Here is a 26861-nt window from a genome sequence, read left to right on the forward strand (position 1 = left end):
TGTGTAAAACTTGCAATGCATCCCCTGGTCTTAAGATTCTGTTCAGGAGTGTACATTTCTCCAACTTTTTTTGAACACTGATCAGTTCATTGCTAAAGGGAAGAAGACGGTTCTTAGGCACCGTGTGTGCACCCATAGCCATACTTTGAAATTGCTTTAGTTAAAAAAAAACAAAAAAACATCTAGATTAGTTTAGTTGGCATACACTTGGTGTTTTTTTTATAAAATATTAAAAATATAAACGTCTGGGAGAAAGAGAAGAGTAAAGTGTGAGAATATCAGATGTGTATCAGTGTATTGGATCCGTGCGTTCTGCCTTAAAGTGACAGCAGCTTTATAAATAGCATTGTAACTTTTCTACAAGTATTTAAATGAGTTTAAGTTAGTCGTCTGCTAGTGTGTCAGATGGAGCGTCATTGACTGGCTTAAACCATGATGGCATAATGTGCATTTATACAACTATAATACAATAATGCACTGACATAAAGAAGGAAATTTACTTTTGATACTTAAGTACTTCTGAAAACAAATACTTCTGTACTTTTACTCCAGTAAAAATCTGTTTTTACAACTTTCTCTTGTAACGGAGTAATATTTGACCAATAGGACTTTTACTTTTACTCAAGTAATAGAGTTGTGTACTTTGTCCAGCTCTGGTAAAAAGAGCATTTGTTTGCAGTGTAGGATTTCCAGTGGTTGGATGCATTGACAGCTATATTCCCATCACACTTTCTGCAAACGTATTATATTCAAAAATGTAACAGGTGGGATCAGGGAACATTTAATTATGTGAAAAGAGCATTAGACTATGAGACACTGAATTATATTTATATAATATGGCAAATGTTTGTAGAGTCTTGAAACCTACACCCATGAACCTTTTATGCTTTACTTGATTGAATTATGCTTTTATATTTTATTTTTAGCTGCTGCCCGTTCTTTCTGTGCTTGTGGGATACCATGAAAATTAAACTTAAATAAGAATTAAACTTACTTATAGACCCGAGAGTAGTTTCCCATCTCAGGGTAAGTCAACTCTGAGTTAGTTGAACCTCGCAGGCCCCTGTTCTCCATATACAGTCTATGTACTCATAGTAATTACAGTAACGGTGTACTAACCCTGATCCTAAACCTAACCTTATCTCCTGTAGTTACTTTATATTTCACAGTACTTTCTAAGGTAAGTACACATAAGAGCATTTAACTGAACAAGCTTTTAGAGCAAAAGGGATTGTTTTTTTATAAAGTTTATTTGACCATCAAACCTTTGACCGGTACTGTGTTTATACACACAAGATCTGAAGGATATGGCATCATTCTGAAGCGCTTCAGCAGAGTGTGCCGTACTAGTCTAATGTACTTCCTGTTGAGCGTCTGTGATTGACCTGATTCAGTGAGAGCTTTAGGGCAACAGCAGGCAAAAAAACTATAAAGTTCAATCTTTTATAAAAAGGGTACATGTATACAAGCTGTAAAGCTCACTTTTTCAAGAATGTCTGTAACTGTAATCATCATCTCATGTAGTTCCTGATGAAACACTTTCTGAACCATCTCTTCATGTATACACTTTATTGCATATTTCATTAAATGTTTGATCGTGTAAAAATGTTGTTCATGAGGTGAGTCTTCCCTCACACACACACACACTCCGTCAGTTCATCAGCGGTCGTCATCTTGTGAGAGTCTCCTTCAGTTTTTCATACATTAACTGTTCCTGCACAAAGGGGAATAATAACACACGATTAAAGCAACCAACAACATGGACAAACCTTTAAAGGGTTAGTTCACCCAAAAATGACACAGATGAAGATATTAGTGTTGAAATCCGATGGCTCAGAAAGGCCTTCATTGACACCAATGTCATTTCCTCTCTCAAGACCCATAAAGGCACTAAAGACGTCGTTACAAAGCCCATCTCACTACAGCGGCTCTACTATCGATTCATATAGACGGGTCGTCTTATATTGAGGGTCGTCTTATATTCAGGTATATAAGGTAAGTAAAAAGATGAAATGCTCATTGAATCATTAATCTGGTCTTATTCTCGTCATTTACCTTCTTGGACACGGACGGTCGCACCTTCTTGAAGGCGTCTTCGAAGTGAACTCGGCTCACTGTGATGTCCTTCACTGGCTCTGTAACTGAAAACACAGGATCATACTGCAGTGTTTCTGACGCGATGTGTGTGTGAGAGAGAGAGAGAGTGAGTGTGTGTGAAAAATGAATGTTTTTTTGAACATGTAAAAATGCAGAATGTTTCCTGTGATGGGTAGATTTAGGGGAGTGAGTGTGTGTGTGTTACCTGAGTGTGTTTGTGGTGGTCCTGTGTTCAGGTGAACTCTCAGAGCGTTAACACTCGCCTCTCGCACCAGCGCCGACAGATCTGCACCTCTGAAACACAATCCAACACACTTCAGCTTTCAGAAAGCAGCGATGCCTGATATATCGGCGGCCATATCGGAAACAGCCGATGATTGTACATTACGGGCCGAGCACCGGAGGGTGGAAGTCTCTGGCAGTCCACAGAACCGATTGTGGGAAAGTTTTGAGATTAGGCACACTGATAGAGGGCATTCCCAACATTAACCACACTAATTTTGGAGTCTCTAAATCAATCCCTCTAGCGCCACCACCTGTCCAAACTTTCACTCATGTTTATGCTAATAACTTTTGAACTGTAATGGTTAGAAACAAAATTCATGCTGGTTCGAAAGCACCATATGACGCCATTTTGCGTCATAAAAATGTCCAACATTTTGGATTTTCCAAAAACAGTTTTTCGAACTCTTTCTATAGAGGGAATGCACGTGACGTCATTGTCAGCACTGGTTTACAGCGCGAATGCAGCGAAAACTCACAAAACCAGCCCTGCGCCAGAAGGGGGAGGCTTGTCCACGGACCGCAGTCATCGCTGTTCTGAGCTTGAGACGGACTTGATAATAGCGTGTAATTTAACCACGGCCACCTGCTGCAGCGTCTGCTTTTAGAGTGAAACGCTGCCCATAACTGCTTGTCTAGGATTTGTAATCCTCTGTAAGAATTTGTAATAATTGCATATTATCAGCGAAAAGGAGCTAGCAATAGATCCAGTGTGTATCTGTATTTGCACTCGTCAAATGATTACATTTCCAACGTGTTTCGCCTCGGTGAGTAATGTAGCCAATCACAGACATGTTTGTGGACTTCTGCAACGGAATTGGCCAATCACAGGTGTTCAATGTGGAATCAGTCACCGCTCGAGCGCTTGTCCAGGCGCTGAGTTCAGTTAAACACGCGCAGCAATCCTCTGTAAGTGCAGACATTGTGAAAATAAGAGATTCATTGTATACCAACGTCACTGCGGAACTTTGTGAGATTGCGTTTATTGAATGAGTGACAGCTTTTAGTGAATATAAAGAATATTACCACCACTACACGCTTCAAAACACTGACCCGTCCACATATACATGCGGGATTCACTTGAAAAATGTGATGAATGACAGTTATAAACATTCTTGTCGAAATGAGGCTCCTAAAAATGTCAGGAAAACACGATTCCTGGCTGCATATCATTATCCATGGATCACTGAATCTTTGGTAAGTTGTAAGGATCGTTTGCTCTACTTGTGTTTTCCTCCATTACCTCCAGTCACGCAGCAGCTCTTCTTCCACTCAGACCCGGCTGAGGGGGCGTTACGGCGGGAAAGTGACGTCGATGCATTCCCTCTATACAGTTTATCCAATATTCACGAAAATTTTACCAGATCATCTTTAGAGAATGCCAAATAAAAGTTGTGGAACTCAAGTCGATTCATCAAAGTGTTTCTAAATAACGCGCAAACAAATTTTACGTATCACTTGTGAAAATAGACATATGTCTGTATCTCTGCAATGCTTTATCATATTCTGACCAAACGTGGTACACGTGAGCACACGCATGACTTGAGGCTGCATACAGCGTTTCAGCGCAGCGCCACCTACTGGTGCAGATATGAAAAATAGCTATTTTTGCTTTTAACTTCTGAACAGTTTGCCCAAAAATCATAAAAGTGGTTTCGTTAGATTTGGGGCAGCATATCAGCCATTTTGAATTTAGTAGTAAAATGATGTATATCACGAACGCACATACGAAACTTGGTATGGGTCGATAAAAGCCAATGTCCAGAAAGAGTCTGAGAAGTTTCAGACCGGCGCCACCTAGTAGTGAATTAACAACATTTTACAAACTTACGTAAAACTCTCACAACGTGCATCATGGGCAATCTCCTCAAGGCTGACATCTGGATCTAGATGAGGTTTAGTGCCACCCTAAAACATGAAAGAGTTCATAAATCCAAAGATTACCCATCTCACACCATTACAGTGGTTCGTAGAGCGTTTGGTTAAACAGTGTTTACCTTCGTAATGGTGACTAATATGGCGTGTCTGTCTGCGGCGGGCGGCAATCCCACGTACAGAGTTTTGTCCAGTCGTCCTGGTCTGAGCACAGCCGGATCAATAATATCTAAAACACGAGTCGAGTCATACACGCATTAAAAACACATCTCAATATTATCACAAACATTACTCTTGATTACCTGGTCTGTTGGTGGCGGCCATCATGAACACCTGCCGGCGGTTCTCCATGCCGTCCATCTCGGTGAGCAGCTGGTTCACCACACGAACGCTGGCTCCTGACTGACAGCGCACACACACACACACCTCATCACCAACTCTTCATCACATCTAACTAGCGTTTATTTGGTACTATCCACAACTTTCCTGCAAGTGTTAGTGGGCGTCGCCATGACATGACACTCATTACTTCCGGTTGACGGTATCTCAGTTCCAGTTTAGCACACATTACAGTTATGTTGCGTTTACACCAGACGCGAGTGACGCGAATAAATAGCGCTATTCGCGTGAACATGGACGCGTGAACATTTTGACTCCATTCGCTTCATTCATTACACAACAGACGCGAATTTGCGTCATAGGAGGGGCTTCTGCCAGGCAGCGGCAGTCGTCAGAAGGACGAGCCGAGTTAAGGCTGCTCTCGCTGGGGTTAATGAGCGCTGAGCGCCGCCGAACGCCTGGGTTTCTCACCTCAGAAACCTAACGTTACTTGTTTCCATAAACCATGCAACATAAACGGACCCTGTTGACATGTTGCTAGCACCCTTCGCACTTCACTCAATCCCTAACGAGCTTCAATAAACTCAAGAATTGTGATGTAGAAGTAATATTTATATTTTAATATTTGTAATTGTTGAATCATGTCAGACATTGTCAGTAGACTTTTTTTTAATCAACATGAGAATAGATGCATGAACTTCAATTAATTTAAGTGCATTGTAATAAAAATTAACATTTCATTGCTGTAAATTTAATTATTGACTTTATATAATATAATAGTTTAACCTAGCCTGTTTAAAATACTGCTGTACAACTGTATACTTTTTTGCAAGGGGTATGTTTATTGTTTTCAATAATTTACAGATTTATTGTGTAGCAAGACCGCTCTAACAACCTAACGTTAAGACATGCACTCCCGCGGGACCCAGCACAACCGAGTGCGGCGCGGGATCATATCTGATGGTGAATGCCGATGCGGGTGGCAAGATATTATTGTGTGCGTGTCGCGGGAAAATAAAGTTATTTTGCGGGACTCCCGCAAAGTAGAAATATTTAACAAAATTAACTAGAAACAAATAAACCTTTATTTATAATAAAATAAAATCGATCTACAGGCGCATGGACGGAAGGTAACTCTTGCGTGGATCATAGGAACAGCCGAGCCTACCACACAGTGGCAAAATGTCTGCGCCGCATAACTCGGGTGAATCTCTTAGTGCTGCAGATATTAGTAAGTTATTGTAAGATCCATGCGACCATCTGGGACATGTGATCATTTTGCCTGAAGCGTTGTTGTAAAAGTCTACTCCTGAATCCTCATAATACAACCAAGCGTTTAGCTGATAACAGTACAGACTAATGTAAACCGGAAGTTCGTTACCGGCGTGTTCTACGTTGCCATAGCGATCATGGGAAAGGTCAGAGCTCGGGAAAGTTGTGGATAACTAGTAGTAAAGAAGAGATGATTGGTTCATGTTTAGCTTGTGGCATGAAACCGACACTGACAGTCAAAACGCACCATCTGAGAAGCGCTAATGTATCTGGTGTGGTTGTGCTCTCACCTCATGCTCTGAGCGACGGGGACAAAGTGCATCAATCTCATCGAAAAAGATGACGCACGGCGCTGAGTTACGGCCTCTCTGGAAGACCTGCCGGACGGCTCGCTCGCTCTCACCCACATACTGCAAACACACACCACACAACACACCTGATGAACGAACATGTCTGCGTCACAACGGAAATATAGAATTATATTAATAGTTTTTTCTTGCATTGTGACATTATTTTAATTACAATCAAGCACCTCACTTAAATTTCCAATAACGTATAAATGCAAAAAAGTTTAATTCCCATGATATTATTAAAAAACAGCTATACTGTAATGCAAAAAGATTTGATATACACCTATCGAGCATAACATTATGACAGGTGACGTGAATAACACGTTGACTCGGCCTCCAGATTCCCCAGATCTCAATCCGATCGAGCATCTGTGGGATGTGCTGAACAAACAAGTCCAATCCATGGAGGCCCCACCTCGCAACTTACAGGACTTTAAGGATATGCTGCTAACATCTTGGTGCCAGATACCACAGCACACCTTCAGGGGTCTAGTGGAGTCCATGCCTCGACGGGTCAAGGGGACCAACACCACATTAGGACATAATCTTATGGCTTATCGGTGAACATACCAGATAGTATTTATTGTGCCCATTTAGTTTTGAATTTTAAATCAGTCATGAAATGTGACGTTGACATCTTTAATAGTGCACACAGATGACCAACACTTTGACCTGAGAGTAATGTGATGTTTTCTGTGATGGTGGCTGAGAATCTCACCATATTCAGCAGCTCTGGACCTTTGACCGAGATGAAGTTCAGGCCGGACTCATTAGCAACAGCCTGCAACGAGACAGAGAGAGACGGATGATGGAAGAAAACAGAGCCCGCCAGAAAAACAAACCCATGCTGTATATAAAACCATGTCCTAAAGCGTGAAGAGACACAGTTTGAACTCAAGTTAAAACAAGTGATTCCATAACTAAAAACCTGTTGTATAATTGGGCTCTAAATATAATGGATATTATGCCAAACCGATGGCATCAGTCATATAAAAAAGGGAATATGTTTGATTGGTAAATGTCTGCACACTAAGGCACCACCTGTTTTATGTAAACTGATAAAGAGACAGAATAATATCAGCAGAACCACTGGGAGTGCAGCGAGTGGAAATAGCAGAACTGATTTTACTAGAACTAGACAAGGAGAGCCTTTCCTGTAAAGAGACTCTGGAACGTGCTGCCAAATGAGTTTGCATTTTTTTTGCACAAAAAGTAATGCATGACATTACGTTTTTTACACCGACGGTAAAGCCCTGGTTTAAAACAAACCAGAGCTGTGCGCATATTTAAATTTAATACATGTTTGCTTTAACTATTTATACATGTTGCCAGGGTTGGAAGCATCCTTATAATTAGGGCTGTAACGATTCATCTACTACATCGATGAGCGATTTATATTCCTATGATCCAACTACATCAATCTGTGCTCGGCAAGTTGGTTGGCATTTGATTTAAGCACGTCAGACTTTATATGGATGCTTTTTCTTAGCACTTTTAATGATAAAGGCGTTAAACGTTACTCGGTCTGCCTATATGTGACGTCAGCCGCGCGCGCCAGCAGCCGTGCAAAGAAAAAACACAGCGCGGACAGGATTTGTCCTGACAGCAGAGGACAGAGCAGAAGCCAACGAGTGGGAACTTATCAAGCCAGCATTGCGGTCCAGTGTGAGAAAAGACTTTAGTAAAGACGGAGCTGTTGTAAATACGTCTCTCGCTGTTTGTAGTAGCAGCAGGTTCAGCCACTGCTCATTCAACCTGAAGAGAGGTTAGTTGCAATTAATTTTTGATATTAATATTATATTTGTATTATTTGTATGTTGAAAAACAACAGCAAAAGTAGCAGGGAAACCTACTGTAAATTAAACCTGAAGATATGTTAGTTGCCCTTTATTTGTGATATTAATATTGTAATATTTATATGTTGAAAAACAAGCAGAAGTAGCAGTAGTATGTTGGTTGCACTTACTGTACTTTTATTGAGAATGAGAGCAGAAAAGGTTAACTTCCTGTTAATTCAACATAAACTGTTGTATGCACTTTATTAAAATAAAATATGAACACATTTGCCATTAATTGTTTACTTGTTTGTTTATATCCATAATTAATTGATACCTGATTACCTTTAAAAGAAACAACAGGAGTCTAGGAAACTTCACCTGCACGTATTTATTTCAGTCAGACTGATTTAAATTTTTGGCTAAAAGTTACTGAATCGTTTCGGATCATATCGTTCTAAATGAACCAATATTGTCCTTGAATCGTATCGACAACCTCAAATCGTGATACGAATCGAATTATTGTTAAAACGAATCGTTACACCCCTACTTATAATGGGTGATATAGACATGCATTTGTATATTACGCTATATTAGCTGAACATTTTCCGTTTATATATATATATATATATATTTTTTTTTTTAGAAAAGCCTTTCTAAGGACCCGATATGCTAATTATCTCTCTATGTACAATACATTTTTCCAGTTTTCAAGAATGTTTTTTATACTGTCCCTATTCAAATAATAATTAAAATGAACAAAATCACATGAGAACTGTGCTGTCGTCGAGCAGGAAACTCAGGAGAGGAATCAAAACAACACTCCTGGAACTCGAAGGGTTGGTAAATCTCTCAGATGAAGATCAACTAAAGTCACATATAAAACACACACAAACGCTTGTTGATCACATATTGTGTTTTGTTGAGGGAACCAGAGTGAAATGCAGCTCAAAGAGGTCACGAAATTATTTTAATATATTCCATGACGTTTACTTCTAAAGTTTTTTGCACAAATGTATGTTTGCAGAAAAACTATTATTTTCACCCTTCATTCTGACCCTCTGTCTGAAATGATCTGTTTTTAAAGCTTGTCAGTAAACGGCCACTGTTATGATTAGCTGATGTCATTGCATAGGAAACAGTATCAACGCCCACTCACTACTAAGTGTTTTTGAAAACATTGTCCATTAAAAACCCTCATTTATGAAGAATACTGCAGTCATTTACTTATAGTTTGTGATGGCAGCTGCTGTCAGATGCTTCATCTGTCAACAAAAGTTTCTTCATGAACTCTCCATAACAATGTGCTGTCAGATGCTCCGAACAAACATAATCCTCCGACATGATCCAGGACGCCATAATAATAAACTATTCGCTGGTTTCTGACACTGAAAATCACCTTCTGAAATATCTACAGAAACCAGCTGTTTAAACTCTATTTGTCCTGTTGTCGACACAAGCGTGTAGAGTTTGTCAGAAACTGAACACACAGCTGTATACTTTTGACGCAATGCTCACATCCAGCGTAGGCAAATGTCAGCCGTTAAGCGACTGAGCGCCAGTGGGCGGGGCCTATGGGGCAATGGTGTACATCTATTGGACGATGTCTTGCTCTGGAGGCAGGTATATGCAAATTACTTGCCTGTGCGACGGCACAGATTCTGCGATATCTAAACAAGTCGTTTTTTAGCTTGATTAAATAAATGCTTTGTTTATAATGAGTAGGATTTTAAGCTATGAAACCTGCCGGATGTTTTAATGGAACAAAGACCTCTAATATGTGAAAAGATCAAGGCAAATTAGATTTCTTATGTCATGACCCCTTTAAAGCAGAGCTCTAGTGCTTGATGCAGTTGATAAAGGACAAAAACACCCATTAAAAGCATGGCAGAGGCAACTTTTATCGCACAACTTAAATCAGTTACGACACATGTACGAGAACTGAGGTCAAACTGAGGTAAAGCAGAATGAAAGGAAAGCTCACACACTTTGGCTAAGAGGGTTTTTCCACAGCCGGGCGGTCCGGCGAGCAGAACTCCAGCCGGGGCGCTGAGACCCAGAGCCCTGAAATGCTCCGGGTTATTGATGGGAGCCTGGGAACATACAAACACAACCGTCAGAACTGGCCTTCATCATCATCATCTTCACCTTTCTTTAGTAGCAGAGTCAGGAGTAGGCCTGTCGCGATAGTCAATAAATCAATTAACCACACAATTAAAAAAAAATGAGCTCAATAATTTTGCGGCCGCGATATTCTCCATTTGAATGCTTGTTTGTTTGTTTCCTCGTATCTCTCGCTGACCTGCTCGTTTGGGGAGGAGTTCATTCTCTACGCGCAGACTGAGGCGTGATGAGACGTCACACTCGGCCAGATTCGTCTGGAACTCGCGGCTCTTGGGTTGCGGAGCCGCACGCAAAGTTACAACATTTGTCATGCACACCGCCAAACGAAACGGGGTCTCGCGTCGAGTATACACGAGGCTTAAAGCTAAAGTTGGCAGTTTGATAAATGAAAGTTAATTCTTCAGTTCAATCTTTGGGTGCTAAATAGGCACACAAGTTCCTGTAGAGACAGCAATACACATTCTTCTTCTTTTCCAAATAAATGAAAAGCATGTCTTCAATGTCCTCTCTCTCACTGTATCAAAATCTCACCGAGCTTTCCTCAGAGATGGTCAAGTTCAGTTTCTGCATGATTACATGATATAACAATTGTTTTAATACCGTATCCTAAATTGTGGATAATTAAGTTATATGTCATATGCTGAAGTAAATTTCTGGAGTGTTAACGATTAAAGAAAAAACACCAACAACCGTACAGAACCAAAAACCGTGATACGAACAGAACCGTGGGTTTTGTGAACCGTGCCGCCCATAATATGCTCCTAAAACACAACCAGCCGTTGCAGTTTTCATCCGTTTCATTTATTGTTTTTGGCCTTTATTCAAGTGCATTTTTTTGTTAACAGACTGAGAGTCCATTGCTTTTATTGTTTTGTTCATTTATTGTAGATTTTTTAAATGTTTTCTGTTTTCAGTGTTAAATAGTCTTTAGAAATAAAAATGTATCGACCTTTGAAAAGGTGTACCTGCAGTAGTATGCCATTATCATTATTTTAGATTGAGAATGGTCTCAGAACGACAATATTATCGTTTATCGCAATAATTTCTTGGCCAATTTATCGTCCAGCTAAATGTATCATCGTGACAGGCCTAGTCAGGAGAAACCAACGAGTTTGTTAAACAAGACAAAACACACATTAACTCTCAACTAAGAGCATGGACTGATATTCCAGAAGATGAACAGTACACTGAGTACCATGATGGCCATGTTGAGCTCCTCACGGATGTCCTGCAGGGCGCCCACGTCTTCCCAGGTCACATCCGGTACGGTGGCAAAGCCTTCGCGCTTCGCTGACGGCTGAACTCTGGACAACGACGCCTTAAAGTCGGACATGGCGACACAGAGTCCAGAAAGCTGCTCCTCGCTCAGAGACTCGTTCTTCTTGATCAATGACAACAGCTGCTCCAGCTCACTTTTCTGCCAGGAACATCACATTTTGTGTTTAATTCTGGTGTTTTACCATTTCAAACTGCTAAATATTTTAAGAGGACCTGTTATGCCCTTTTACAAAGTGTGTTTGAGCTCTACTAGAGCAGGTTTTCTGCTTAAATGTTGATTATTTTCCTCATATTCTCCATTGTTGCGGCTCCTCTCTTCCCAGTCTGTCAGTAACTCTGTTTAGTTCCTGTCTCTATGAAGTGCTGTCGTGTAAACATGCCCTGACGGCACACTCACGCAAAGAACCATAACGGAAGATATATTTTATATCCTGGCTTAATCCCTTATCCTAGTTTTGTGCAATAGGCTCCAGATTGGACAGCCGAAGCAGTGTGTTGTGATTGGTCAAGCACATCCAGTGTGTTTGGGAAATGTCCCAGTTTCAACCGCCAGCAACACACAACTAACGAACCCAACCAGGCCCCGCCCCTTTATTCTGCTTATGAATTATTTATGATAATTAATGGTTATATTTCCGACACGCTCTGAGCGTTAGACCAATCACAACACCCTGGGGCCGGCTGACCAATCAGAGCAGACTGAGCTTTAAAGAAGGTGGGTTTTAAAGAAACTGAAAATAAAATAGAGCATTTAAAAAGAGGGTGAACATGCAAATCATAAGAAAAATTATAGGTTTCTTGAACAATTAATGATGTAAACATTCTAGTAGACCACATAAACAAAACTATGAAGCTGTAAATGAGCATAATAGGACACTATAATTAATAGGGCGGGGTAAAAATTTTTTTATAGATTCTCATTTTTATGAACAGATATCGATTCTTAAATCAAGAATCAATGGCCTATCTTGTTTTGTAAGTCCCCTCGCATCCAATAAATCTATATAATCTTTGTGCTTTGTCATTTTTGATATGAAACAAAGTCTCGAAGATTTCAAATTACATCCATTTTATTACGAAGTTCAGAAAATAAATAGCACTTATTGGACAGATCTCTGTAGCGCCTCAGTTCCAGAGAAGCAGCAACAGAATTGCACATTGACTGATCATCTCTCTCTGCTTTAATAACAGTTACAGCGTAAAATAAACATGAATGAGCATCTGAGTGAGTTAAAGATACCAGACAACTTATTGAAATCAGTCTCATGTCACGTGGAATCGTTCAATCAGTGGAAAGAGACGTCAGGAAAACAGTACACTGCAAAATTTGCTTTTCTTACTTAGTATTTTTGTCTTGTTTCTAGTCCAAACATCTAAAAATTATTAAAACAAGAAACATTTACTAGACAAGCAAAAGTAATTGTCTTGTTTTGGGGAAAAAATAACTCAAAATTAAGAGAAAAATAAGATAAATAATCTGCCAATGGGGTGAGAAAAATAATCTTAACTCAACTGGCAGATTATTTATCTTATTTTAAGCAAAAACTCTCTTCATTTTGAGTTATTTTTTCCTAAAACAAGACAATAATTTGTACTTGTCTAGTAAATGTTTCTTAATGTAAGAATTTTTCGATATTTTGACTAGAAACAAGACAAAAATACTAAGCAAGAAAAGCACTTTTTGCAGTAACATCACATTTACCATTTACAAAAAATCATATCCAGTGTCCATAAACTCATTTGTCAGCTAGAAACATTAACTCCACAGAGGAGCATTTTGATAAATATATGCACCTTATTACATCATTATCATTTTTACTGAGCTTCAATATTTTTGTTTGAATAAATCTGGCAAGTTTTTATGACAGCCACCATTAAAAATGTTATATTTTAAAACAAATTGGACTAGAAATGTGATTATGTAATTGTAAAGTTAATATTATAACTATTATTATAATAAAAACAGACTTGTGTGTAATTTAATTGTTTTTATACAAATTTAATTTTAACCTTCAATATTACAGTAGCCTAATGAACTGACTCCCATAATTTACAGCATTAGTTCAGAGATTAGTTTTTTTGTTGCCCATGCACTGTAGGCCTGTCAGATATATATCCACAATAATCGATATTGAATCAAATCGAAAGCTTATGAATAGAAATCGAACCGTGAAATTTGAGTCAATACCCAGCCCTAATAATGAATGCATGCGTTTGTAAAGGCCTCAAAATGAGTTGCCAATGACATTTGTAAATAATGTGATCAGATCCATAAAGTGTCTGCAGGCTGTTTCATATGCTTCAATCCAAAACAACTACTCTAGTATGATCATTGAAAAGGAACTGCGTTTGACCGCACTTCTCTAAGGGAATCCCAGCCGCCATTTTGAAGCAAAGTCAACAGAGGGAAGTTAGCGATTGAAGGACGTATTAAAAAAGTTATATTATAGTTAAACAAACTATAGGTTAATGAAGTTAAAGGCCGGTGTGGCCGTACCAGCGGAGTGCCGTCTTCACTGCTGGACTTCAGCAGGATTCTGTTGACCGCGGTCATGGCCGCCTCGCGGCACAGCGCCATTAAATCTGCGCCCACATAACCTGGTGTGAGACGCGCCAGCGCGCTGTAGTCAAAGTCCTCCGGCAACGTGATCTTCCGACAGAGTGTCTTCAGAATCCTAGGATGAAAAAATTAAGGATACATTTTGTTTTTGGAAAGCAACAATAAAGAAAAAACCATGATAGTTCCTCTAGGTTAACCTGTTAACTGTCACTGGCCCACCGGTGGGCCCATTTATCCTGATCTAATGTTGAACTATATAAACTATATATCATTCAGAAGCTTACGAACTCAAGATTCATCCTGTTTTGAAATCGGACCTTGCGTTACCATGGAAACGGTGCTCTAAATTCTTCTAGCAGGCTCCTCCCCTATAGTGGGCATCCTCATGTTTCATATTACAACATTTATTTAAAGCCGCACTTGGCTACTTTTGCTCTCGGGGTCCCCCCACAGTTTGGAAAAAATAATGTCCTCCACTACTGTCGTAAGCTGTCGTCCTCCATCAGGGGACGCCATCGCGCGTGCATTTGTTGACATGACAACCCTGATAGCCCTGAACTAGTGATGCGTGGCTCGTCTCATAACCCACGGACCCCGTATGTCTATTTAATGGCCGCGGGTGCGCGGCGGGTTGTAAAAATATATACAGTGGTGCGGTGCGGGCCAAATAACTTCATAAAAGCGTCCCGCGGGTCGGTGCAGCACTAACAGTTCCCCTGAACACTGCAGGAGGAGTTCACATGCAGGTGTTCTTCTGGTGGCGCGTGGGAAATGTCTTCATCCCAGGTAACGTTACAGTCAGTGGCATGTTTCAGCATGTCATATGAATATCATTTCATGGGTTTTATTTTTTCAAACGCCAAATAATCACGATGCTCACGTTTACAAGCCAGCGTCATTATAGTAGTCTATTGGTTACCGTTTTACAGAATCTATATGATCCTTCAGTTCAATGTTTGAGTGGTCGGTAATCACCGTAACGAGCAGGACAGCATCGGTCGGGCACGCCTCCTTCAGCTCACGCCGACGAGCAAACGCTGGTCACATGCTGATCCTCGTCCTGCCTTTAATCCCATCACTCTCTCGTTTCCTCTTATTGCTTTCCTCCAACAAAACCTTTTCTTTCTTATTTGTCTGTGCTGCTTCGGACATGACTATATTATCCGACGAACAAAGTTGGGCTCGCAAGTCCGAATGTAAGGAAGTGTGGGTGTTGGTGGAAGTGACGTATATGCCGTAAAGCAGTCGAATTTTGTAGTTCTTTTTGTTCTCGGGTTACTACCCGAAACCCGAAGTTTAAAAGTACGATTAAAAACGATACAGACCCCATCAGGCTATGGCAGACGTGTCATTCAACCTATTGTAAGTCGATTTATCATCACAAGAGTCTTAAAAAGTATATTATGAAGGTTGAAAAGTTACCTAGTGCTGCTTTAACCGCTTTATAATAAAAACCTTTTCTAATCTTGACAAAACACACATCGTCGGAAAAGTCAGAGACTCGCGGTTCTATATCTGCCAACTGTTCTGTGATATTTGTACAAAAATATATATATTTGATCCAGGAGATTGCATAAAAAAAATCTATGGTATTTCAATGACACCCGGTGGCTCTGTGTGGTACAGCGCCTAAACAAAATCTCACGGGAACTTCAACTGTTGTGATAACTTCCAATTGACATATGGCTCTGATTTGATAGTAATTTTAGAATACAAATTATTTTGTAACAAATATTTTCTATAAAATATTAAATATCTAGTACAATATATTTGATTTACAGTAATTTTAAACTTCTTTATACATTAATTTGTCTTCTTTAGAATGAGAATTTTCATGTATATTTTATCAAAAAAGAGGGGATGACAGTTACCAGGTTAACTGCATCTCAAAATATGATAGTTGAGCACAAATGATTCAACGGTTCAGTGAGACACACGTACTTCAGTCTCGCGCCCTCATCAGGAATCCCCAAACAGATCTCTCGGTCAAACCTTCCGGCTCGACGCAGGGCCGGATCCAGCGAGTCCGGACGGTTAGTGGCTCCAATGACCAAGACCTGAGCTGGCTCTGATAATGAGTTCAGGTCTAAAGACAACCAGAAACGACAGGAACAGTGAATTAAATCACACTCAAGGGTCTAAAGCTTGCTTCACACTGCAAAAAATGCTCTTCTTACTCAGTCATTTAGTCTTCTTTCAAGTCCAAATATCTAAAAATTCTTAAATCAAGATGCATTTACTAGATAAGTAAAGTGACATAACATATTTTTGCTTATTTTCTGGAAAGAATATCAAAATGAAGTGAGTTTTTACTTAAAACAGGCAACATGATCTGCCAATGGGGTGAGAAAAATAATCTTATTTCTGTTTGTGACGGAAACACGAGACAAGATTTCAATCAGAAATAAGATTATTTCTCTCACCCCATTGGCAGATCATTGTGCCTGTTTTAAGCAAAAACTCCCTTCATTTTTATTTTATTTTTAAGAAAACAAGAAAAATGATGTTTTACTTATCTAGTAAATGCATCTTGATTTAAGACTATTTAGAAATTTAGACTAGAAACGACCACATGACTGAGTAAGAGCATTTTTGGCAGTGCAGAACGGAGCACACACCATCCATGCAGGTGAGCAGCTGAGCAACGATCCGCCTCTCCATGTCTTTGGAGGCGATCTCTCGTTTCGGAGTGATGGCGTCGATCTCATCGATGAACAGGATACAGGGAGCGCTGCTCTACAGGAACAGAGACCAGACACAATTAAACACGCACATGTGCAGACAAGGTTATGACACACGTTAGCCTTAGTTTTAGGCATACTTCTCTGTTTCCTGCCTAATTCCTGTGTTCTATTCACTACACTGCAAAAAATGCTTTTTTTGTCTTAGTTTTTTGTCTTGTTTCTAGTCAAAATATATAAAAAATGCTTAAAAAACAAGAAGCATTTACTAGACAAGCAAAAGTAATTGTCTTGTTTTGGGAAAAAATTATTAAAAATTAATATTAAAATGAAGAAAATCATCTGCCAATGGGGTAAGCAAAATAATCTTAATTCAAACTGAAAATAAGATAATTTTTCTCACCCCATTGGCAGATTATTTTGCCTGTTTTAAGAAAAAACTCTCTTCATTTTGATTTGATTTTCAACAAAACAAGAAAAAATATATTTTGTCATTTTCCTTATCTAGTAAATGCATCTTGATTTAAGAATTTTTTGATATTAAGACTAGAAACAAGACAAAATGACTGAGTAAGAAGAGCATTTTTTGCAGTGTAGTTTGTTACCATGGTTACTAGGGATGCACCGAAATGCTTTTTTGGGGCCGATACGGATTTTAACAAACAATTTTTGGCCGATATCGATGCCGATATTTGTCAATGGCCCTCTTATTTGAAATGTCATCAAAACCCAATAGAGAATCTTTGGAGGGAGCTCAAACTCCGTGACAACTTCAGACCCAGTTGGAAATCATGGAGGGGTCTGAAATTGTCATCGTAGGTCCATGTCCACTGTAAGAGACATAATCTAAAAAAAAAAAAAAAAAAAAAAAATCCTGAAATCACAATGTATGATTTTTTTACCTATTTATTTGTATGATTCGGGGAAGGCAGCGCTGCATTTGAACCGATTTGAACGCAGAAATGACGAGAAGCTTCACAACATCGCTTCAGTCGCGTTGCAAAAGTGGATTTCCACGCCACTGCTGTCAGGACTTCACCAAATCATACCAAAGAAGTGTGTTTTTGACGGAGCGGTCCCAGCGATAAAGCTTCACGATCGTGTTTTGGAAGCAGGCGGTGAGTAAAACTGCTTCAGATGTCTGTGCTGTTGGCTATCGGCGCGTGAGTAAACATCAGTAAACGACACGATCGTGTATAACGTTAGTTAATTTATCAATGGAGCATACGATCTATGGTGTGTGTTCAAATACATTAGTTTAGCTGACCACTATAGGTGTCAGTTTGATTATTGGAAAACCACCCAAACATAAACCTAGCGTTCTCACAAAGCGTGCTTCGTCATTCAAATGCGCTAACGGACTCCATTGCTGTTCTCTGTATAACGCTACACTAGTCTGACGTGCAAAACCGTTTTGCTTGCTACTACTAAGGTTTAGTCTCATCCAATAGTCCATAAACCGAATCATGTCCTCATAAACTGCGAGTAAACACACACAAATGTCGACAGGCCACTAAATACAGTCCATACCACAGAGACGGACGTCCTGCTGCTGCTGCTTCTCCTGTTCAGTTTATTTCAGCCTCCGGATCTGATTCTGGATCATATGTGTATTAGTTGAATCTGATTGATAGCAGTGGTTTATTTAGGGTAACGTTTTCTTTTCCATGCTTGACGATGTCAGCTTTCAGACGCTCTCGTGCTGTAGCTGCGCGCTCGTCATTCTTTAGCTCCGCCCACACGATACGCCTCGTCATTCTTTAGCTCCGCCCACACGATACGCCTCGTCATTCTTTAGCTCCGCCTACACGATACGCCTCGTCATTCTTTAGCTCCGCCCACACGATACGCCTCCAGCCGCTCGTTTTTTTCCGGAAAGACTCGGTACAGCCCATATTTCTTTTATAAATATGATAAAACTAAAGACTTTTCGGAGATATGAAGGATGCAATACTACTCTATAGGTACTCAAGATTGACATGAGATTGACTGAAACTGAGTGTTTCACCCCCCCTTTAAAATGTAAAGGTGACCGGGCTTTCTCTGTGGCAGCTCCTAGGCTTTGGAACAACCTTCCTCTGTCTGTAAAGACCTGTCCTTCACTGGGTGTTTTTCAGAGTGCGCTTAAAACCTATTTGTTTTCCTTAGCTTTTGATAATGCTTTGTAAGTTGTGTATGTCATATGTTTGTATTGTTTTTGTGCTTATTTTTTTAAATTTATTTTATACCTCCTGTACAGCACTTTGGTTCCACTTGTGGTGTTGAAAGTGATTTATAAATAAATGAAGTTGAAGTAATCTTGGATTATGTAGCAGACAATATACAGCTCAATGCCTTCACGCAGTTCATTACTAAACCATCGGTTTGTTATATCGGCCTTTTTCATGCTATAGCCGATATGCTGATGGTTGTAGATTGATCAAAAATCGTCCGATACATCGCTGCATCCCTAATGGTTATTGATTATGTTGTGCACCTGTGTCTGAATCTTACTATGGCTTGCTCAAACAGTTCCCGCAGCTTCTGCTCGGATTCCCCGGAGACTCCAGACACCAGCTCCGGCGCCGAGACCTTCAGCATGGGCAAACCCGTCTCCTACACACACACACACACACACTTCATCAGACACACCCGTTCAGCAGTGACACACACACACACTCACAGATACACTTTACACCAAAAATACTCTTCTTATTTAGTATTTTTTTTCTTGCTTCCAGTCTAAAAATCTAAATATTCTTAAATCAAGATGGAGTTTTTGCTTAAAACAGGCAAAAGAAACAAGAAAACAAGACAAAATTACTAAGTAAGAAGAGCATTTTTTGCAGTGTGTCACACCCGCTCAGCAGTGACACACACACTTCATCAGACACACCCGCTCAGCAGTGACACTGACACACACACGGTCACTCACTCCAGCCACGGCTTGAGCCAGCAGTGTCTTCCCACATCCCGGCGGCCCGTGCAGGAGGAACCCGCGCGGAGGAACGACTCCCAGCCGCTGGTACACTTCCGGATGCCTCATGTGGATCAGCAGCTTACACACATCCTGAAGAACACAAGCATCTGTTAGACATCAGTGTGTGAGCAGGACACACACATGATCAGAGCTGAAGTTCACCTCCAGGGTTTCCTCACTGCCACCGAAATCCTCAAACTTAACAGCGGAGAACTGGAGCTCATGGACCTTGACCTTACCTTGAGATAAAATGAGAAAAAACACTTAATTACACAAAAACTGATGCCCGTAAATAAATACAGAAAAAACAAAATCATATTTTTGGGTGAATATCAGAAAAGCATGTCTGGGTCATATTGCGCTAAAATTGCTGGCCACACACCAAAAAAGTCTAGCAACATTTTTTACATTTTATAAATTGCATGATGCAAAAGGTGCAAAGTGCATTTTAAGGCCACTAAGTGGTTTACCACTAAGCGTCTCTAAATGAACCGCACTAACGGAGCAATCGCATCAGGGTTTGTTTTAACCCAACCAAACATGCCAAGTGTGAACACACCCTAAAATACCCCCCACACACTCTGAGATACACCCTTCTAATGAGTAGAATGAAACTGTGTGATCAGGTTCACTGACTCTTTTTCGGCAGGATTGCGGCACTGATCTCTGCGTCCACGTCCTCGTCCTGCTTGCTCTTCTTCACTCTCTTCAGTTTCCCGCTCTTCGATCGCCTTTGCTTCGATGGATCTCTCTGCTTCTGTAAACACATTGGGATGAGATCCATGGCACTGACATTGCTGTGCAAATATAAATGCGTCATTTCACCCTTTTCCAACATACAATATACTGCCAAAAGTATTGGGCCGCCCCTCCAGATCACCGAGTTCAGGTGTTTAATCTCTTCATGGCCACAGGTGTATAACTCCAGCTCTCGGCCTGCAGACGCTTCTACACACATTAGTGTAAGAATGGGTCGCTCTTAGGAGCTCAGTGAACTCAAGCGTGGGGCCGTGATAGGCTGACACCTGTGCAATAAATCCATTCCTGACATTTCCTCACTACTAAATATTCCACGCTCAACTGTTAGTGGGATTAGAACAAAGTGGAAGCCATTGGGAACAACAGCAGCTCAGCCACAAAGTGATAGACAACGTAAAATTACAGAGGGGGGTCAGCACATGTTGAGGGTCACAATGCACAGAAATCACCAACTTTCTGTCAACAGCTCCAGGCCTTCAGACTTCTGTGGCCTTCAGTTGAGCTCAAGAACAGCGTAGAGAGCTTCATGGAATGGGTTTCCATGGCCGAGCAGCTCATCCAAGCCTTACATCACCAAGAGCAATGCAAAGCGTGGGATGAAGTGGAGTAAAGCAGCCGCCACTGGACTCTAGAGCAGTGAGACGTGTTCTCTGAGTGACCAATCACGCTTCAGTCTGACAATCCCATGGACGAGTCTGGGTTTGGTGGTCTCCAGGAGAACGGGACTTGCCTGACTGCCAAGTGTAAAGTTTGGTGGAGAGAGGATTATGGTGTAGGGTTGTTTTTCAGGGGTTAGGCTTGACCCTTTAGTTCCAGTGAAAGGAACTCTTAATGCTTCACCAAGACATTTTGGACAATTTCATGTTTGAAAACTTTGTGGGATCAGTTTGTGGACGGCCCCTTCCTGTCCCAGCATGACTGCGCTCCAGTGCACAAAGCGTCGCTCCATAAAGACATGGATGAGGAGTTTGGTGTGGAGGAACTGGACTGGCCTGCACAGAGTCCTGAGCTCAACCCGATAGAACAGCTTTGGGATGAATTAGAGCGGAGACTGAGAGCCAGGCCTTCTCGTCCAACATCGGTGCCTGACCTCACAAATGAGCTTCTAGAAGAATGGGCAAAAATCCCCCAAAATTTGGCATTATAATGTATGTTGGCAAAAAAATACTAGAACATCACAATCCGTGAGTTTTTTCTGCCTCATGGCTACATGGAAGGAAAACATCAGAATTGGGTCACTTGAATGCTACATTTACATTTGGTCTCTCTTTGACCTGCAGCTGTGCAGTTAAACACAGACGGCTGGTACTCACCGCAGCGCTGGCGGACTCGTCCTCACACAGATCAATGCAGATGTTCTCCTGACTGTCTCCGGTCTTATCGATGACCCATCCACCGCTCTTCTGAGGGCTCGATCCGCCGGCCACCTGAGACGCTCCTCTCTGGTAGAGCGAGGTCAGAGAGCTGTTCATCAGGTTGGTGTGCTGCGGATGAAAACACAAGCGTTAGGCACATTCGCCAGAGCTGATATTCTGGTTTGTGGAGTCCGACTGCAGTTACTTCATGCTCAAGGATATCGTCCTCGCTGTCGGTGCTGCACTCGGTCACCTGACTGTCGTCCCTGTAACAGATCACACCAGAGTTTGAGAAGGATGAGGGAGAAACTAACGGGAATAATCCTGAGAGCGTGGCTTCATACCCGTCCTCTCGGCTGCGTCTCGCTCTTTTGGCCAGGTGATTGTCCTCCAGAGCAGAGATGTCCGACTCGCTGCATATGAGTGCATGCACTACACACACACACACACACAGCGGGTCAGAGGTCAACAGATCGAAGCGTTAAACACTCTGAATTAAAACACTCATATTCGGCTCTAACGCAGGGGTTATCAATCCTTTAGACCAGGGGTGGGGAACGTTGCCTGCCTGTAACATTAGTAATCATGAAGACCTTGATTATCTTCAGGTGTGTTTGATACAATTCATTTATTTTAACATAATTTATTCAATTTTTATAGATTAATAAAACTTATTTAAGTCACATTTTTATTTATTTATTTGAATCTAATCTAATCGATTTTATAGATGAACAAATAAGTAATATTAATAATAAACTAGAATGTACATTTCCTGAAGAAACGTGCAAAACTCAGCACTCAGTTGCTAGTGTGTTGAGCCAGTTGTTAGGGCGTTCTGGATGGTTGCTATGGCATTGCTAGGGTGTTGTGGATGGTTGCTATTGTGTTGCTAGGATATTCTTGGTGGTTGCTAGGGCATTGCTAAGGTATTCCTAGTGGTTGCTAGGGTGTTCTGGGTGGTTGCTATGGCATTGTGGATGGTTGCTATGGTGTTGCTAGGGTATTCTGGGTGGTTGCTAGGGTGTGGTTAAGGTATTCTGGGTAGTTGCTAGGGCGTTGCCAATGTATTATGGGTGGTTGCTAAAGTATTCTGGGTGGTTGCTATGGTATTGCTAGGGTATTCTGTCTATATATGTATTATACTCTACTGAACCTGTTACTGATGTCTGGATTATTTAATGTGTGTTTAAATCAAACTGTCATGAAAATGAAAGCCACTATGACTGACTTTAGGCTCATATATTGAGCTGCGTTGTTACCGTTACATTTCTAATAACAACCTTTTATATTAATCACATTTGTATTTATTAATGTAATATATTAATAAATAAACTAACATTGTATCTTTTCAAATGACCACCCATAGAGTGCCGAAGTCATGACGTCACTTTGTAGGCCGAAACGCGGAAGTGAGTTAGCATTTTAGCCCTTCCGGTTTCCTCGCTCTAAAGTCTACGGGTTTTTTGAATGGGTTTTTGCTAAATCGCCTGAAATAAGGTCTGTGGTTAACAAAGCCTCTAAATATTTTCACGTTTTGATCTATGACATAAAACACACCCGTTCTAACCTGCTTGTGTTGCTAAAAGGGACTACATCCTTTGGCCGGGACTTTAGACGTCATCGTGACAAACGGGAGATCTCACCAGCCCGCGTTTCATTCACTTTTGAATTCTGTAAGTAAATGTTTAATAAAAATAAAAAAACTAGCCCGCGTTTCAGCCTCACGTTCTTAGAAGTTTACCTTTCAGTTAATATACATAATGTATATTTAGTCCTTTCAAATAGTAGTGTTTCCAAAATATTGTTGTACACAGAAATCTGTGATATTAAGGTAAGCGATCACCAGTTCTTCATTTCTGTGGAGAGACTGTAGTGTTGTGTTTTGTCCCGAGATGGAAGCACAAGTCGTCGAATGAAAGCTGCGCTGTTCTACATGTCCAGATTTATAGTGCTCCTCTCCTCGATATGATCAATCGTCTAAGGAAAAGGACATATGATTGTAAATTGATGCGGCTATAGCTTACGTCGTGAGTGCTTCTGAGGTGGTAAAAGCACATTTTTTTGTTCTTCTGGCGAATTAGCAAACATACAGTCAAACATAATACAGTGAAAGATGATCTTTAAAGTCTATTTGAGGCACGATGATGAGTCATAATAGCCTAATCTTAATCACAAAGACAATAATATTAAGGTTTATATAAACTAACAAAATAATTAACGAATAAATAAAACATTAACAAACAAGAAAGCAAATCTCAGAGAGGCACGCATAAACGCAATTCGTTTCTAACATTTTTGAAAAAAACGAATGGGCCATATTTCTCATGAAGAAGAGGAGAAGTGTTCATACAGAGCGCAGATCATAATGAGCGAACGTGTTTTTAAATAAAGTTTGAGGAAGCGTGAAGATGACGTGGATCCGCGACTGTAGTCCGTTTATAGCCCACCGTTAGCATCTAATATCTGACGGCTTTATTTAGGCTTCAAGCGGTATACATGTTGGATTCACTTGTAAAGATTATCTTGATAGACTAAACGTGTAAGGGTCGTAACTCTTTGTTGAACACAGATCTTATTTTTTGCGATTGTCCAAAGGTCTTTGGGGAAACTGCATCGGCTTTTGATCGAGGGAACCCATACGCCGCTAACTTCCGGGTTGGCCTACAAAGTGAAGTCATGACTTCGGCACTCTATTACTCCGGGATTGAAACCCTGCTCTAATGCACAATTTTAATGCAGGTAAATTCAACCTTTCTCCACTTGAATCCTGAAGGCGGTCCGGTTCCTGCGGCCGTACTCCGTCCTGCTCAAACACAAGCACATCTCAGACTCACTGATGGTCATTCTGCGGATCTGGAGGAGATTCATCAGGACACTCACCTGAACTGCTGCTGAAGCTCGGAGGCCATGGCTGAGATATCCACATACGGGTCATTGTGTGTCTTCAGGTACTGAAACAGATATGGGAATAACAACTGAACATCAATCATCCATATACACCGATCAGGCATAACATAATGACCACCTTCCTAAAATTATTATTTTTTTTGTGCTTTTGCTGCCAAAACAACCCTGACCCGCCGAGGCATGGACTCCACTAACGGAGCATGTCAAAGTAACATCCACATGGATGGAGGACCCAAGGTTTCCCAGCAGAACATTGGCCAAAACATCACACAGCCTCCGCCGGCTCGCCTTCTTCCCATAGTGCATCCTGGGGCCATGTGTTCCCCAGGTAAGCCACACACACACACACACCCGGCCATCCACGTGATGTAAAAGAACACGTGATTCCTCAGACCAGGCCACCTTCTTCCATTGCTCCGTGGTCCAGTTCTGATGCTCACGTGCCACAGTTGGTGCTTTCGGCGGGGTCAGGGGTCACCCTGACTGGTCAGCGGCTATGCCGGTCCATACGCCCTCAAACTGAGCTGCTCTGTGTATTCTGACAGCTTTCTATCAGAACCAGCATTAACTTCTGCAGCAGTTTGAGCTCCAGTAGCTCGTCTGTTTTGATCGGACCCCACGGGCCAGCCTTCGCTCCCCACGGTCATCAATGAGCCTTGGCCGCCCATGACCCTGTGGCCGGTTCTCCACTGGTCCTTCCTTGGAGCACTTTTGATAGATACTGACCACTGCAGACCGGGAACAGCCCACAAGAGCTGCAGTTTTGGAGATGCTCTGACCCAGTCGTCTAGCCATCACAATCTGGCCAAACTCGCTCAAATCCTTACGCTTGCCCATTTCTCCTGCTTCACACACATCAACTCTGAGGACAAAATGTTCACTTGCTGCCTAATATATCCCACTCACTAACAGGAGCCGTGATGAAGAGATCATCAGTGTTATTCACGTCACCTGTCATAATGTTATGCATGATCGGTGTGTGTATATGTGTGTGTATATGTGTGTGTGTATATATATATATATACACATATACACATATATATATATATATATATGAGTGTGTGTGTGTGTCATGTTTTATACAGGCATTCACACTACCATCTGAGGAAAATGTTTAAACTTTCTTCGTAAACATAAACAAGGTAATGTTGTGGTGTAAATAACTTAAAATCAATAAGTAGCCACATTAAAAGTATTACAGACTCTTTGGGGAACATTTCATCTGATTTGTTCCCTCCATTGCTGTCTTCACTTTCTTCAGAGTACTTGATTTTGAGTTATTGTACAGTAACATGGTAATAATAAAGCTGTAACGTTACCTGATGGACTCTGTGTTTGAGTCTTGGGTCTGTGTTATAAACGCTGCGGTTCCTCATCGCTTCTCCCTCATGAAGACACGATGGCAGTCCAATATTAATGTACAGTTTAAACGAGAGGAAGAAACACTAAAGACAAAACAGCCAAAGTTTACAGATCCATCTTTAGCATCGCGCTTCTGCTTGTACATGTGGAAACTGAACACACACACACACACACACACACACACGCACAAACGGTGATCGCTGCAGCTCAACACACGCCAGCGCCACCTGCCGGCCTGGAGACACATTCGGCTCATTCCTAGCATTCGGTGCCATTTGAGTCCCCATGGCATAATGTTGTATATTTAAACTGATAACGGAAACTGATAATTGATTGTAATTTTGATGGTTAATAAATGTTAAATGTTATGGTTAATGTTATGGTTAAAAATCTTCTTCAGTAATCACAGTGCACTAGCTTGTTGTTCATTACGTAAGTAGCAATGCCTGACTTTAGCATAAAATGTTCCTCCTGTTACTGTCCACCCTGTTACGGTTTTACACAGTAACAGGGTGGACATAATACCTAGATAAATAAGTGTTTGTAGCATTTATTTGTTTTTAAAATCAATTTATAAGGAATTTATTTGTCAAGAGGTCCGTCCAGCTTGTGGAATTTCCTAGAAGAACACATGGGATGCTGTTCAGTAGTACATTTTAGTAAGCACACCCTTAAAAAATGGATGTGCCAGGAAGAACCAAAAATGGGGTTTCACAGTGATGCCTTTAAAGAACCATTTTTTCCCCAAACCATTTTTTAGTCTAAAGACCCCTTTTGCACTACAAAGAACCTTTTGTGCAATGGAAAGGTTCTTTGGATATTAAAGGTTCTCCAGAGAACCATACACCCTGCCAAACCATTTAAGAACCTTTATTTTAGGAGTGTA

General features: G+C 40.9%; 1 protein-coding gene across 2 annotated transcripts; it reads right to left on the reverse strand.

The window, feature by feature from the left end:
- Positions 1 to 1554: 1554 nt before the first annotated feature.
- On the reverse strand, positions 1555 to 26147 carry nvl (nuclear VCP like). 2 transcript variants are annotated; one of them, XM_067421803.1, is made up of 23 exons: positions 25933 to 26147; positions 24587 to 24657; positions 24457 to 24509; positions 22051 to 22138; positions 21912 to 21972; positions 21665 to 21835; positions 20229 to 20346; positions 19755 to 19831; positions 19548 to 19682; positions 19127 to 19228; positions 16571 to 16688; positions 15894 to 16038; positions 13890 to 14067; positions 11310 to 11531; positions 9979 to 10083; positions 6934 to 6996; positions 6156 to 6275; positions 4557 to 4656; positions 4377 to 4483; positions 4211 to 4287; positions 2303 to 2391; positions 2056 to 2141; positions 1555 to 1714 (listed from the first exon to the last, which is right to left on the reverse strand). In XM_067421803.1, exons 1-23 carry the CDS (start codon positions 25987 to 25989, stop codon positions 1670 to 1672), a joined length of 2388 nt encoding a protein of 795 aa, XP_067277904.1. In that variant the 5' UTR covers positions 25990 to 26147; the 3' UTR covers positions 1555 to 1669. The 2 variants fall into 2 exon arrangements, with proteins under 2 accessions (XP_067277904.1, XP_067277902.1); XM_067421801.1 differs by having other exon boundaries at positions 20229 to 20349.
- Positions 26148 to 26861: the final 714 nt, after the last annotated feature.

The sequence above is a fragment of the Pseudorasbora parva genome, chromosome 17 (genome assembly GCF_024679245.1).
Source record: "Pseudorasbora parva isolate DD20220531a chromosome 17, ASM2467924v1, whole genome shotgun sequence".
NCBI classification, from domain to species: domain Eukaryota; kingdom Metazoa; phylum Chordata; class Actinopteri; order Cypriniformes; family Gobionidae; genus Pseudorasbora; species Pseudorasbora parva.

Excerpts from the sequence above, each read along its gene's own strand:
- nvl (XM_067421801.1), bottom strand. The coding sequence starts at position 25,989 with ATGAGGAACCGCAGCGTTTATAACACAGACCCAAGACTCAAACACAGA. Across the intron at positions 24,658-25,932 it reads TCAAACACAGAGTCCATCAG|TACCTGAAGACACACAATGA; the intron begins GTAACGTTACAG and ends TATCTGTTTCAG. Across the intron at positions 16,039-16,570 it reads GCTGCTCACCTGCATGGATG|ACCTGAACTCATTATCAGAG; the intron begins GTGTGTGCTCCG and ends GGTTGTCTTTAG.